The sequence below is a fragment of the Rhamphochromis longiceps genome, linkage group LG1 (assembly GCF_057381845.1).
Source record: "Rhamphochromis longiceps isolate RC_006_pf linkage group LG1, R_longiceps_female_GT1.1, whole genome shotgun sequence".
In the NCBI taxonomy this organism is placed as follows: domain Eukaryota; kingdom Metazoa; phylum Chordata; class Actinopteri; order Cichliformes; family Cichlidae; genus Rhamphochromis; species Rhamphochromis longiceps.
The window spans coordinates 32061035-32073538 of NC_140557.1; the positions used below are offsets into that span (position 1 = coordinate 32061035).

A 12504-nucleotide genomic window follows, 5' to 3' on the forward strand; every position below is an offset into this window, starting at 1 on the left:
TTTTTTTTTTTTTTTAACCAGAGGAAAAAAACCCAATGTGTTTAAAGTTATTTTCAATAACAAAAAACAAAAAAAAACAAACAAGACTCTTTCTGCTTACCTTTACTAACTGGGAGTCGCCTAATCTAGAGCCCACAAACACAACACCGTTGTCCAAGTAGGTCAGACATTCAGCAATAGATGTCTGTCAGTGAAGGGACACACAAACATTTCAGCCTCTTGATCATAGCACAGTGGGGCTGCAATTTACAATCAGTTACATTTTAATCAATATGAAAATGACTTTGCTGATTAATCCTCTACCAATAATTGTCAGAACTTAGTTTGAAAAAAGAAAAGAAAAGAAAAGTCACAAATATAATGATATTTTTTTTTCCATCTGAAATTAAAGATTTTGACCTTTTATACATTAAATCATTAATAAAAAAGAATTAACCTGATGATAAAAAACCCTTTTTTTCCAAGTATAATCCTCTAACAGGAGAATCAGAAAGGTCACCTAACGCACGACTGTTCAGCTAGAAAATTAAAATAACTTTGGCAGACAAAAGTTATTCATGTAAAGTGTAAAAAGAAAAGATTTTAAAAATTGAATTATTGTATTTCATAATTAAATGTCAGTAAATCTAAGTAATGTAAAAACAAACAATGTTTGTTATTAAATTTACCCATCACTGTGTACATGATTTTAGACATATTGACTTAATAAAGCGTTCTGTCTGACATTTTAACATACAGCTGTTCCTACGTGTTTATTGAACAGACTTGTCCTAATAGCAGTAGACTTTATAATAATCTAAAAAGCAAACAGCTCCCAACTCAAAAGCACTACTAGAGTAAAACTAGAAGACTAGCAGGAAAGCCTTTTCCATCTCTAAACTCCTCAGAAAGTAATTAAAGAAAGGTGCTACAAACCAAATGTCGTCTGCCTTGAACATGAGCCTTAGCTTCAAGCACAGTATTGAAATACAATCATTACCTAAATCAACTTTAAAGGGATAAGTGACAGCCTGGCAAGCAAGCAACAAAGAGGTGAGATAATTTGTTCTTATCTTCTGTGCAAGTGTAGACAGATCCATTAGCTCAGGGGCATAAACCACTAAAAAGTCAATTGTAACAAAAGACAGCACAGAGATGATGAGAACAAAAAGCAGCCGTAAGAAAATCAGAAAGAAACAGAGAGGGTCGTTGAGCCAGGAAGTGAGAAAGTGATGGGAGAAATGCCCGAGGAAAGGCAGGTGGATAAACAGATGGAAGACAGCCAGCAATACCTCGGCCTAAAGAAAAAGAGAAATGAAAGACCTCTCCAAGCAGCTCCACATGCAGGTCTTTGAGCACCACTGTGCCGTCCATTAGCTCCTCCTTCTCCAACAGCAGCATAAAGAGACGTCCCTCCATGTCACCGAGCAGGTACCGTGAGCCATTGGGGTCCACGCGGTTGTGGCAGACAATGGTGCTTTGCTGTAAGCGAGAGCAAGACACAAACACATCAAACACAATATGACCAACAGTGGTCAGCCAACACCTATAAAAGCTTGATTCTAATAGGGTCCACGCTTTAGCAAATCAACCATTAGTCAACTATTTATATTTGTGTGTGCAGGGAAGTAGCAGTGCTCCACCACCAAAGCACTTCTTGGAGTATTAAAGAATTCAGTATTATGTGTACACCATTTTAGGTACATTGCAAAAACCTTTCATGTTACTTTAAAAGATCTTTTAAATTGCATGTGGGTGCACAGCAATACATGTGCAGAGAAGGAAGCTGGAAAACTAAGTTGTCAGTGCTCTCTGTTGGACAAACTTTGCAATAGCAACAGTATTTCTAAACACATATTTTGTATGCTTGTAGAGAAATATCATGTCACTGATGTATTTTTGATATGCTAATATTCCCCAGGAGTAATCTGAAGCAGACTGATTTATCAGCCATTCGTACAATAATGTAATGCCACTCTTATATTGTCTTATCAGTGTTTGCTGTCATAATGTATCATGCTGTTTAAAATATGCTTTCTAAACTTTGAAAAGGTATAGGAAAGGACTATCAACTGAGGCTGTTGTAAAATATTTTACAGTACCTTCACTTTGAGGCTCGCTTTCAGCTTTCAGCATTGAGCTTTTCAAAAATTCTTACTCTAAACAAAACTGAGCAGCACCAAAACATGTTAGGAGATTCAAATAATACTCCAGATTAAAGCTGGCATTTAACTCCCGTAGTGTGACCGAGTTTGTTACTTTCTTTCAAAAGGAGATATTATTATTGTCAACGACTGCTGTATATGCAGAGTCAATTTCTCACTTGATCAAACCTTTACAAAACTCATTTTCACAATCACCCAGCCTGTAGCATTACTTAAAACTTTTGTCAAAAACTTTTATTTTCACAGCTTTGCAAACTTGTGGACTCCTCTTGACTGAATGGCAGGTAATTAGCTGGTTAGCTCTGACATGTGAAACCAGTCTACTTCCTCACCAGCTACTGTAATGCCCTAGATGAGCTGAGACATTTTCAGCAGACCTCCGTGTTGGCAGAAGCTTTGGTGTTCCACATTCATTTTTCACTTTGGTGCTCCAGAGTGACAATTTATTAATTAGCTGCCAAAACAGTTCTGTTATACATCAAAGGATAAGCCTCTGTGTTTTCTTGATACTTTTGAAAGGAGTGTGTTTGAACTGAATACAAATAACATATTAGGTGAAAAAAAAAAAACAAATTAAAAAAAAAATGTGGCTTCAATGATCACTTAAGAACTTTCCTATTACCTGTTCCTATTCAAACACTAGAAAAGCTGGACAATGCTACCGTGCAGTTGTAGTAATGAAGACACGAGAGCTTGAATTAGAGAGGGAAAAAACCCTGACAGATCAGTAGGTCTGGAGGATGTTTTGAGCTATTGATAAGACATGAGAGGAATCTGTGTTTGAAGCCACCATTGTGTTGCATTTTCATTTGAGGTGTTAACTTTATTTTCATATGGTTCCAAAGTCCTTTTAGAGGCAGATTTTGCAACAAGGAATCCATCCTGAAACAAACCCACGGACTTATTTGAGCAGTTATTTTGAAGAATGAATTACATGAACTTTGATTCCTCTATAACATGAAAAACTGATTTAAATGTTTCCTGTCCTTTGTTAAAAATATTGCTTTAAAAAACCCTTTTCTCCTAGATGTTATCATTTTCACCAAAGGATTATATGACTAAATTTCTCTCTTAAAATGTCTGTGGTGGTACTGATACAGTTACTACTTCTTTTTCCATTTTTGCTTCTATTATAATCCGACATCAACTAAATAATCAAGGGGAAAAAAGCTAAAGGGACAGCATACTTTGAACAATGTTGGTTAGTTATGAATATGTTAGTAAAGTGTATCCCAGTGATAGCGCTGCAGCTAATAAGCGCCAAGCAATGCAATTAAAAACAAGAAAATGTCAGGAAAAGGGGAGTGATAGAGGACAATACCAGAAATGAGGCTCATGCCATCATGGGTGAGATGACACACCAGGGCCAGGAACACCAAGAAAGTATCCAGAGAGAGCTCCAGGATTTCTGCTGTACAGCGGGACCTTTTCTCAGGGAGAATTGGAAGTACAGTGGTCCCTTATTTATCTCAGGAGTTACGTTATAAAAATAACCTGCGATAGGTGAAATATGCGAAGTAGCCAGCTTTATTTTTTACAATTATTATAGATGTTTTAAGGCTGTAAAACCCCTCACTACACACTTTATACACTTTTCTCAAACAGGCGGGAACATTTTCCCACAATCTCTCTTGTTTAAACTCTCTCAAAGTTCAAACCTTCGTAGAAAAATAAGTCCAGAAATAGAATGAAACCAAAGATCAAACCCTGTTTTCAGGTCCAGAACATGGGAATAGAGCAGCTGCCAGAGAATTCAACATTAATGAATCAATGGTACAGAAGTAGAGGAAGCAAAAAGAATGAGTGGAGTAAAGTTGGACTTATCTGACTGTTTTGTTTTACTAATGCGCCTTATAATCTGGTGCACCTTATGCTCCGAAAAATACGGTAAGTTCTACCTCATCTTCCTCTGCCTTTTGGGTGCTACTGCACGTGCCTTAGATGGTGCAAAACGTTTCGTCGACATTGTTGTGTTTGTTGGGGAGAAAACTTAAGCATACAGTACAGCACTTCAGAGTCACACTGCTAGTGATCGAAGATTTATGTAAATTTGACAAGCTGAACTCATTCTGTACTGTACAGGAGACACAGCACGGAGGAGATTGATTGACAATGGTCTACAGCCAATCAGGACGCAGAACACAATGCACTGTTAAAACCCCCTGAGGAAAAAAAAAGCATGCGAAATTGCACAAAAAAAATCTGTGAAACAGCAAAACCGTGTTATAGTGAGGGACCACTGTAGTTTTTTTTCCTCCTTCACTTTGATCCTATACCTTTAAAATGTTGTGTTATTATACAAATAGATGTTAACAGACTACAAAATCCAGTAAAAACAGTAAACTTGGTAAAAAAAAGAAAAACACATTTTGAAATAAAACAAACAAACTTCCAAGCGGAGTGGCAATGCTCAGTTGTAGAAGAATGGTAGAAACAACCCATCATTATGGAAACAGGCCATAATATCAGCGATCAAAGAAGGGGAAAGAGGGAACAGAGTAGGTCATACAGACCCATTTCTAGATCACATATTATAGAATATTTACTTGAATAATTCCAAAAAGACCAGAAAATATTTGACAGATTCTGGAAACAAAAAACAAAAACAGGATTTTCACGCAAGACAATGTAAGGCGAGCACTGCAACTTGTTGATATCATGAGCAATAGTGGTTCAAAGTCACTGGCCAGCACTCTTAATCTACAAAGGGCCCATGATGCTGTACAAAGCCTATCTTAATCAGATTATTCATCAAAAAAAAAAAATGTAAATAAAAATACTATTTAAAATGGAATACCAATAATATGATGTACCTGGGGGCTAATATCCCAAAGAATCTAAAAAACTCTTTAAATTATGGCCACATCAAAAAAAGAAATAAAACTAAAATTTGACTTAATAGTGATGTAATTTAATATGATTTAATAAATGTAAAAGTTCTATACCGAAGATGAATATCTAGGTAATTAGTTGGGTAAAATATGATGCAAACTTCAAACTTTCTTGGGGACTTTGTTGGAAAATTTCCAACATCTCAGTGAAAACTACAATTTAGACATACATGATTTGTTTAGATACTTACAGGTGAAGCAACACTTTTATAGAAATGCTAAAACTATTGGGGAATCTGATAAGAGCACTGTTATTATTTGGGGCACTATCCACAAGAAACAGGTATCTACAATTTATACATGAATACAATTTCTCATGAAATATTCCACCTTATACAGTGGGGCAAAAAAGTATTTAGTCAGCCACCGATTGTGCAAGTTCCCCCACCTAAAATGATGACAGAGGTCAGTAATTTGCACCAGAGGTACAATTCAGCTGTGAGAGACAGAATGTGAAAAAAAAATCCATGAATCCACATGGTAGGATTTGTAAAGAATTTATTCGTAAATTAGGGTGGAAAATAAGTATTTGGTCACCTCAAACAAGGAAAATCTCTGGCTCTCACAGACCTGTAACGTCTTCTGTAAGAAGCTTTTCTGTCCCCCACTCGTTACCTGTATGAATGGCACCTGTTTGAACTCATCATCTGTATAAAAGACACCTGTCCACAGCCTCAAACAGTCAGAATCCAAACTCCGCCATGGCCAAGACCAAAGAGCTTTCGAAGGACACCAGGAAAAGTATTGTAGACCTGCACCAGACTGGGAAGAGTGAATCTACAATAGGCAAGCAGCTTGGTGTGAAAAAATCAACTGTGGGAGCAATCATCAGAAAATGGAAGACATACAAGACCACTGATAATCTCCCTCGATCTGGGGCTCCACGCAAGATCTCATCCCGTGGGGTCAAAATGATCATGAGAACGGTGAGCAAAGATCCCAGAACCACACAGGGGGACCTGGTGAATGACCTGCAGAGAGCTGGGAATACTGAGTTGCATCCCAAGAACACCATACCTACTGTAAAGCATGGGGGTGGAAACATCATGCTATGGGGCTGTTTTTCTGCCAAGGGGACAGGACGACTGATCCGTGTTAAGGACAGAATGAATGGGGCCATGTATCGTGAGATTTTGAGCCAAAACCTCCTTCCATCAGTGAGAACTTTGAAGATGAAATGAGGCTGGGTCTTCCAACATGACAATGATCCAAAACACACCACCCGGGCAACAAAGGAGTGGCTCCGTAAGAAGCATTTGAAAGTCCTGGAGTGGCCTAGCCAGTCTCCAGACCTCAACCCCATAGAAAATCTGTGGCGGGAGTTGAAAGTCCGTGTTGCTCGGCGACAGCCCCAAAACATCACTGCTCTCGAGAAGATCTGCATGGAGGAATGGGCCAAAATACCAGCTACTGTGTGTGCAAACCTGGTAAAGACCTATAGTAAACGTTTGACCTCTGTTATTGCCAACAAAGGTTATGTTACAAAGTATTGAGTTGTATTTTTGTTATTGACCAAATACTTATTTTCCACCCTGATTTACGAATAAATTCTTTACAAATCCTACCATGTGAATTCATGGATTTTTTTTTTCACATTCTGTCTCTCACAGTTGAAGTGTACCTCTGGTGCAAATTACTGACCTCTGTCATCATTTTAGGTGGGGGAACTTGCACAATCGGTGGCTGACTAAATACTTTTTTGCCCCACTGTACATCAAAATCAAATGGGAGAAGAAGGCAAATGTCACGCCAATAGTTGACGATCGATTAAATATGTGAATTAAATGCCAGCTAGTGGAGAGAATATTCATGAAAGAATTTTATGTTTTATTGCTCCAAAAAGAAAATTCCTACAAAATAGCAGATATGACAAACAGTAACACAACCATATCAGGTTTTGAGATTGACAATAGTTGTGTTATTGTATATTTAAGTAATATACTCCCTGATTATTACATTCAAAACAAATATTTTACGAAAGTATTACTTATTGACAGTAAAAAGGAAATAATAGGGAAGTGGCTGGATAAGGAGCCACCGACTAAAGACTAAGCCTGGTTCAGCCAGAGGTTTTATCCAGTTAAAAGGGGAGTTTTCCCCTTCCCACGGTCACAAAGTGCTTGCTCATAGGGATTTGTCTGATTGTTTGTGGGGCTTTCTCTGTTTTATTGTAGGGTCTTCCCCTTACAATATAAAGTCCCTTGGGAAGACTGTTGTTGTGGTTTGGCGCTATATAAATGAAGTCAAATTGAACAGAGATAATGTTAAAAATGCCCACTGTCATGGTCAACTACTGACTACGTGTGCCTTATTGTATTACTCTTGGGCCTTGAGCTCTTTTAAATGCCAGTAGAAAGACTACAACTAAATCTTGATAATACTAAAACCCTGAGGTATTGGAAGCTTAGCACCGATAAGAGTCATAACAAAAGAAAGCACATGTACACCTTAGGGTTTAAAAAATATAACAAAACAATCATGCTTACAAAGTGTGATTCTGAAGACAGCTCTACAATCACACTCTTGATTTCACACCGTTTTATACACAAGCTTCAGATTTGGGCTCATGTTCCCAGACAAGCTCGATTTAATTAGTTTGCTTCCATCAGCCCAATACTAACAGCTATTTTGATGCATCACTGAATTAGATATAGGATACTTACTTGTGATAGGGCACTACTACCCGCTCTGCAAGTGACTTCACCAACTAACTCTATTTTGACTGCCCCTGGTACAGAAATAGTCTATTTGCTGAGACTTACAGTGCTTAGGCTTCTAACAGCCACAGTCTAACTCAATTCTACATTATTGCAACTTAAATGTTTACCTAGCTTCTTTTGAACAGCTGAACGATCAAAATATCTAAAGCAGAAGTGTGCTATCTGTTATCATTACCTTGATAGTGGGTGGTGCAATGGCCAAGTATTTGTCTCCATTGTGGTAGGTGATAGACTCTTGTCCTATGATTATAGCTCCACCAAATGGCTCAGGGACTAAAATACAAGAACACAGACAGAGTGATTATTCTGGGAAGTTTCTGCTATTTTGGAGATGTTTACAGCACAGAAGCTAATATCCTCTGCATTACCAGTTATCAGTAGTGCTGTGGGTTAAATGTATTCAACAATTGAAATTATTCATGACTTGTAAACTAAACTTACACACTTATGAACTAGCAATTCATAGCTCACATCCTTGTGTTTTCACACAGCAGTTTTCGTTATTATCACGGCTATATGTTGAGTTAAATAGTTGAAGTACCTGGGATCACCATTGAAGCCTCAGCCTCCACATTCTCCTGTTTCCAGGGGCCTTTGTTAAACTCCTTCTCCCTCAGAGAAACCTCATAGGTCTTCACATGGCGTCCCTGAGGGTCCTATGAAACACAACACATGGAATAAAACTGGTCACTAATTGCACTTTGCTACTGTGCATTGCTTAGTTACCATAAGCTTGAAACCATTCTCCCGGAATAAATAAATTAAATAGAAATGTCCCGGATATATGAATTTTTCAACATATTCTTTTTTTCCCATTTCATTAAAGGCACATTCCCACATTCTGTACTGCTCATGTACCTGGTAGATGAAACAAACAGTTGGAGCCTGGCAGCCATACAGAAAGTGAACGTCGATGACCTGGAGCTCCTCCAGTCTGATGTTGAAAGCTTTGAGCTCACGGTTGTCCCTGTCCAATGGGATCACCTTAAACAAGCCGTCATACAGCCGCAGGCCAATCATGCGGCATTCTGGGTCTACAATTCCGATGATACCCGTCTCTGACGGACGCCCAATACGATCCTGCAAAAGAGCATTGGGTTAGGAACTGTTTAGCACTGGGAGTGTATGAGAAAGCATCACATTATGTAGCACATAGCTAGTTACATTTTTCCAGCTGTTATAGTCTAAGAAGTCCAAAATGTCACTGATATAAACCACATTAAAGAATACAAGAATTCTGAAATGTTACCTAACGGTGTTTACCAATTTAAATGGCAAATGGATAATTTAAAACAGTCTAAATTAAGATTTATTAATATGAATGTAGTGGAGCTAAAAAAGAGTGAACTGCTGCATTCAACCAAGAAGAACAAAATACATACTGCCCTTCATATGAACACACCATAACAAATAGAATGTCCTTACAATGTGGCTCATGTCTATAACAATATTAGTGTTGTTGTCTCACCTGGACATTGCCATGGGCTCGGGTGATGATGTCAATGCTCTCCCCGGTCTGTTTGTATTCTAGGATGCAGGCGTTGTACTTAGATGTAAGAATGAACAGCAGGTCTTTGCTCTCACCCTGAAGAATGAGGAGGAAAAAGGCACCAGAGTTACATGTTATACACCTGATCAGCCTCTGTGAGCCCGATTAGAAGACAGTGCCTGCATGTGTCATATCCTATTTGTAATGTGCAGACTTTCACTATTTTTGAGAGGCAAAATTTGCACCCTACTTTGTAGATGATTGAGAAACACACCACAGTACAAATCATTTATGGTGCAGTTAAATATATATTAAATAACCAGACCACTAACTAGTCGAGCAGGAAAAATAATTCAAAGTGTTGCCGACTGCACACAAAACCCCTTACCTTGGGCCTGAAGAGCTCCATAACAGCAATTCTGCCATACATGCCCACTTCTTTGACGGGCCTCAGGCCCTCTGCTGTGACCACATAGATTTCCAAACGTGTGTTTTTAGCTATGAGCAAATTGAGGTCTTCAGCAGAGGTGAAGTGACCTGCAGAAAAACAATGGTTACATTATGTTCAATACACTGGTTTTAATGTGAGAGTAGTGGGCACACAGAGAAATTAAAAATGTCCACAAATATCACTAAATTGGGGCATAAATATTCTGGTGCTTCTCAAATACATTTACATATCAGCTTAACTGCTGATTTTTAATGTCTTCTTTAGTCTTTAGCAGCTTAAAAACAACTTACAAGGAAATTATCCAACTTCCTTAAGTGTTCTAATTTATCACAATAAGGAAAATCGCAAACGGTTACTTGTGTTCAAAATGGTCTAAAATAATATATCTTGGCCAAACTGGTTCATTCCATTATCTACTCCAACAAATGTAACTGTGTCAGAGTCAGTGCTACAATCAACGACCTACCATGAAAAGTAGTAATTTCGCAACATCTTTACACTCTGATTGCACTTGGCAGTATCAATTATCAGATTGCTTAACAATAAAAGTAACTTGTAAGTAGATTTCACGTCTAGACTATTACACGTGAGCATTCATCTCAATTCGTCACCTCATATCATCTCGAGGTCTCTACTATCGCCATGAAAAATAAAAAGAGAGTGAACATGAAGAGATGATGCATCCTACGCAGCCATTTCATGAGTGCATGTCAAACTGTAACTTTAATGTGACAGAATTCCTATTGGTCTAGCCTGAAATACAAAAAGACAGCAGCATAAGCGTCTCTATGAGCTTTAATGCATCACGGTTTTTGTGAGTCAAATGAACGAAAACGTAATCTAGCTTAACTCGTTTTAAGTGGGGCACTAAGTCTGTGTGATATGCTAATGTTTGTGAGCAGAGGAAGCGCATTTTGATCCGCTGCAACTGACGTGCAGGACACAGCTAACGTTACATCAAAAAGAAGAAGCAAGAAAAAAAACGTCTGCCGTGTGTATGTTAAAGCAGACGTGACAAGAGATGTGTGTGTTGAGACACGCATACAAACGAGCAGAACCTATGTGACAAGTAAACCGTTGACATAGCAAAACAAGAGCTAGCGGCTACTACAGGCCCGTTTGGAGCACTTTAGTTGTAGCGCGGGAGCAAAGCTAACATGCAGGTGGCAAATGTTTCCTTACTGCACAACGGCGAAAAACAGCGCGGATTTACCTGTGATGCAGGCGTTAACCGCCGTAGGTTTCTGGGCTGTTACAACGTAATTGTAGGACATTTTTGACAAAAACAAAAGACAAACACCAGAATAGTGTTTAATCTCTCTCAAGTGACAAAATCATTGATAATAAAGCTTCCGGAAGTAGAAAGCTGAGCTCTGTAGAGGTCTGAGATTGAGCGCCGCTAGCGACGCGGAGGACTACCAGCAAGGCAATGATTTTATTTATTTGTCCAACGAAATACGCGGTGCGTTACATTAAACGGGAAAAGCATTAGTCAATCGCTAAAAGAAAATATATTCATATGAAATGTACAAATAAATAAATAAAATGAAAGTACAACTCTGACCACTTAGGTGATCAGTAATTTAGCTTATATAAAGAGCTGTAACGCTGCAACAAAATGGTGTTGATATTTTTTTTAATGTTGCAAAAACTATATAAAACGGTCTCTTTTGATACATCCTGCTCGAGATATTAAATTTTTGCAGTTTTATGGGAAGAACACAGAAAAAGCAAATTAAACTCCCAATGCCAATATAAAATGTGTTCTCGCCCTCAGAAAATGGCTAAGAGTCCTTGAATGCACTCAAGGTATTTCACACACAACAGCTTAAAAACGAGTGCGCCACCAGGATGTTTCCCCTGTAGTGAGCAGTGACCCCTGCTGTCTCACTAGTACTATTACAGAACAAAATGTTTCCTAAATGTTTTCCTGAATAAAAGCGAGTACAAAATCGATTCTCTCACATGTGTAATGCACCGAGGGTGAAAAGCAGTATTTGCCTGTAATACGAAAGATATTTCTTTAATATTTGTTTTTGAATATATCTTTGCAGAAGAATAAGATATCTGCGTTGAATGACGCTGCATTCATGTAATGACATGCATAATAGGCTATTCATGTACTATAATATTACAATATTAGCTGAACCTCTCACAAAAAAGCACTTTGAAGACAGGTACAGTGAAACAGGGCACTACTTTTATGAGTTGATTGAGTACATGTATCCATGTATCATGCTGTGCTTTGTTGTGTGTTGTGGTATATATGAGCACATTAGGACAGATTCCTATCAACCGCGTCGCTGAACTGGTAACAGTAAACTTGAATCTGAAGTTAATTTTGCCCTTCTTGTTGTATATTGTTCAGCATTTTCGAGTTCACGTTGAACCCACCATATCAGAGCCGCCGCCTGTGAGCGACGAGAGGTATCGTTGCCATGGAAACGCGTCCCCGTGCGACAAACTGACCTTTAATGGAGGCTCCAGGAAACACGAAAAGACACAGCATGAGTATAAAAATACATATAAACCGTGGAAATGACCTGGTAAGTCAACTTGCCGTTACTTAGAAATGATCCCCATAAACCTGTGAAATTTGCTAACACTGCGGCATAACAGTCTAACGGAAGTCTAGGTACGTGTTGTGTATGAAGTTTTTTTTACCTTAAAATTCACGAAGCAACAAATTACCTTGATAACCCAACATTACCGTCCAGCAGTTCCGAAAGAAACTTTGAGGTGTTCACTTCTAAGCTGTTATTGTTTGACAGTAAAAGATTATAGCTCACCTTAAGAGAGCTGTAATATT

General features: G+C 38.3%; 2 protein-coding genes across 4 annotated transcripts in view; one reads left to right on the plus strand and one right to left on the minus strand.

Annotated features, from left to right (window-relative positions):
• ddb1 (damage-specific DNA binding protein 1) overlaps positions 1-11067 on the minus strand; it is a 47068-nt gene extending 36001 nt beyond the window's left edge. Inside the window, exons 1-8 of the mRNA XM_085407116.1 lie at positions 10909-11067; positions 9633-9781; positions 9224-9340; positions 8614-8835; positions 8297-8411; positions 7931-8028; positions 1303-1461; positions 101-184 (exon numbers count right to left, since the gene is read on the minus strand). Coding sequence (XP_085263242.1) covers positions 101-184; positions 1303-1461; positions 7931-8028; positions 8297-8411; positions 8614-8835; positions 9224-9340; positions 9633-9781; positions 10909-10969 — 1005 coding nt within the window. The 5' untranslated portion in view covers positions 10970-11067. The remainder of the gene's footprint in view (positions 1-100; positions 185-1302; positions 1462-7930; positions 8029-8296; positions 8412-8613; positions 8836-9223; positions 9341-9632; positions 9782-10908) is intronic.
• Positions 11068-12136: 1069 nt separating this feature from the next.
• The window catches only part of cfap70 (cilia and flagella associated protein 70), a 28481-nt gene continuing 28113 nt past the window's right edge, over positions 12137-12504 (plus strand). For all 3 annotated transcript variants that reach the window (XM_085407138.1, XM_085407128.1, XM_085407146.1), the window contains exon 1: positions 12137-12241. In XM_085407138.1, the coding sequence (XP_085263264.1) occupies positions 12170-12241 (72 nt within the window). In that variant the 5' untranslated portion in view covers positions 12137-12169. The remainder of the gene's footprint in view (positions 12242-12504) is intronic.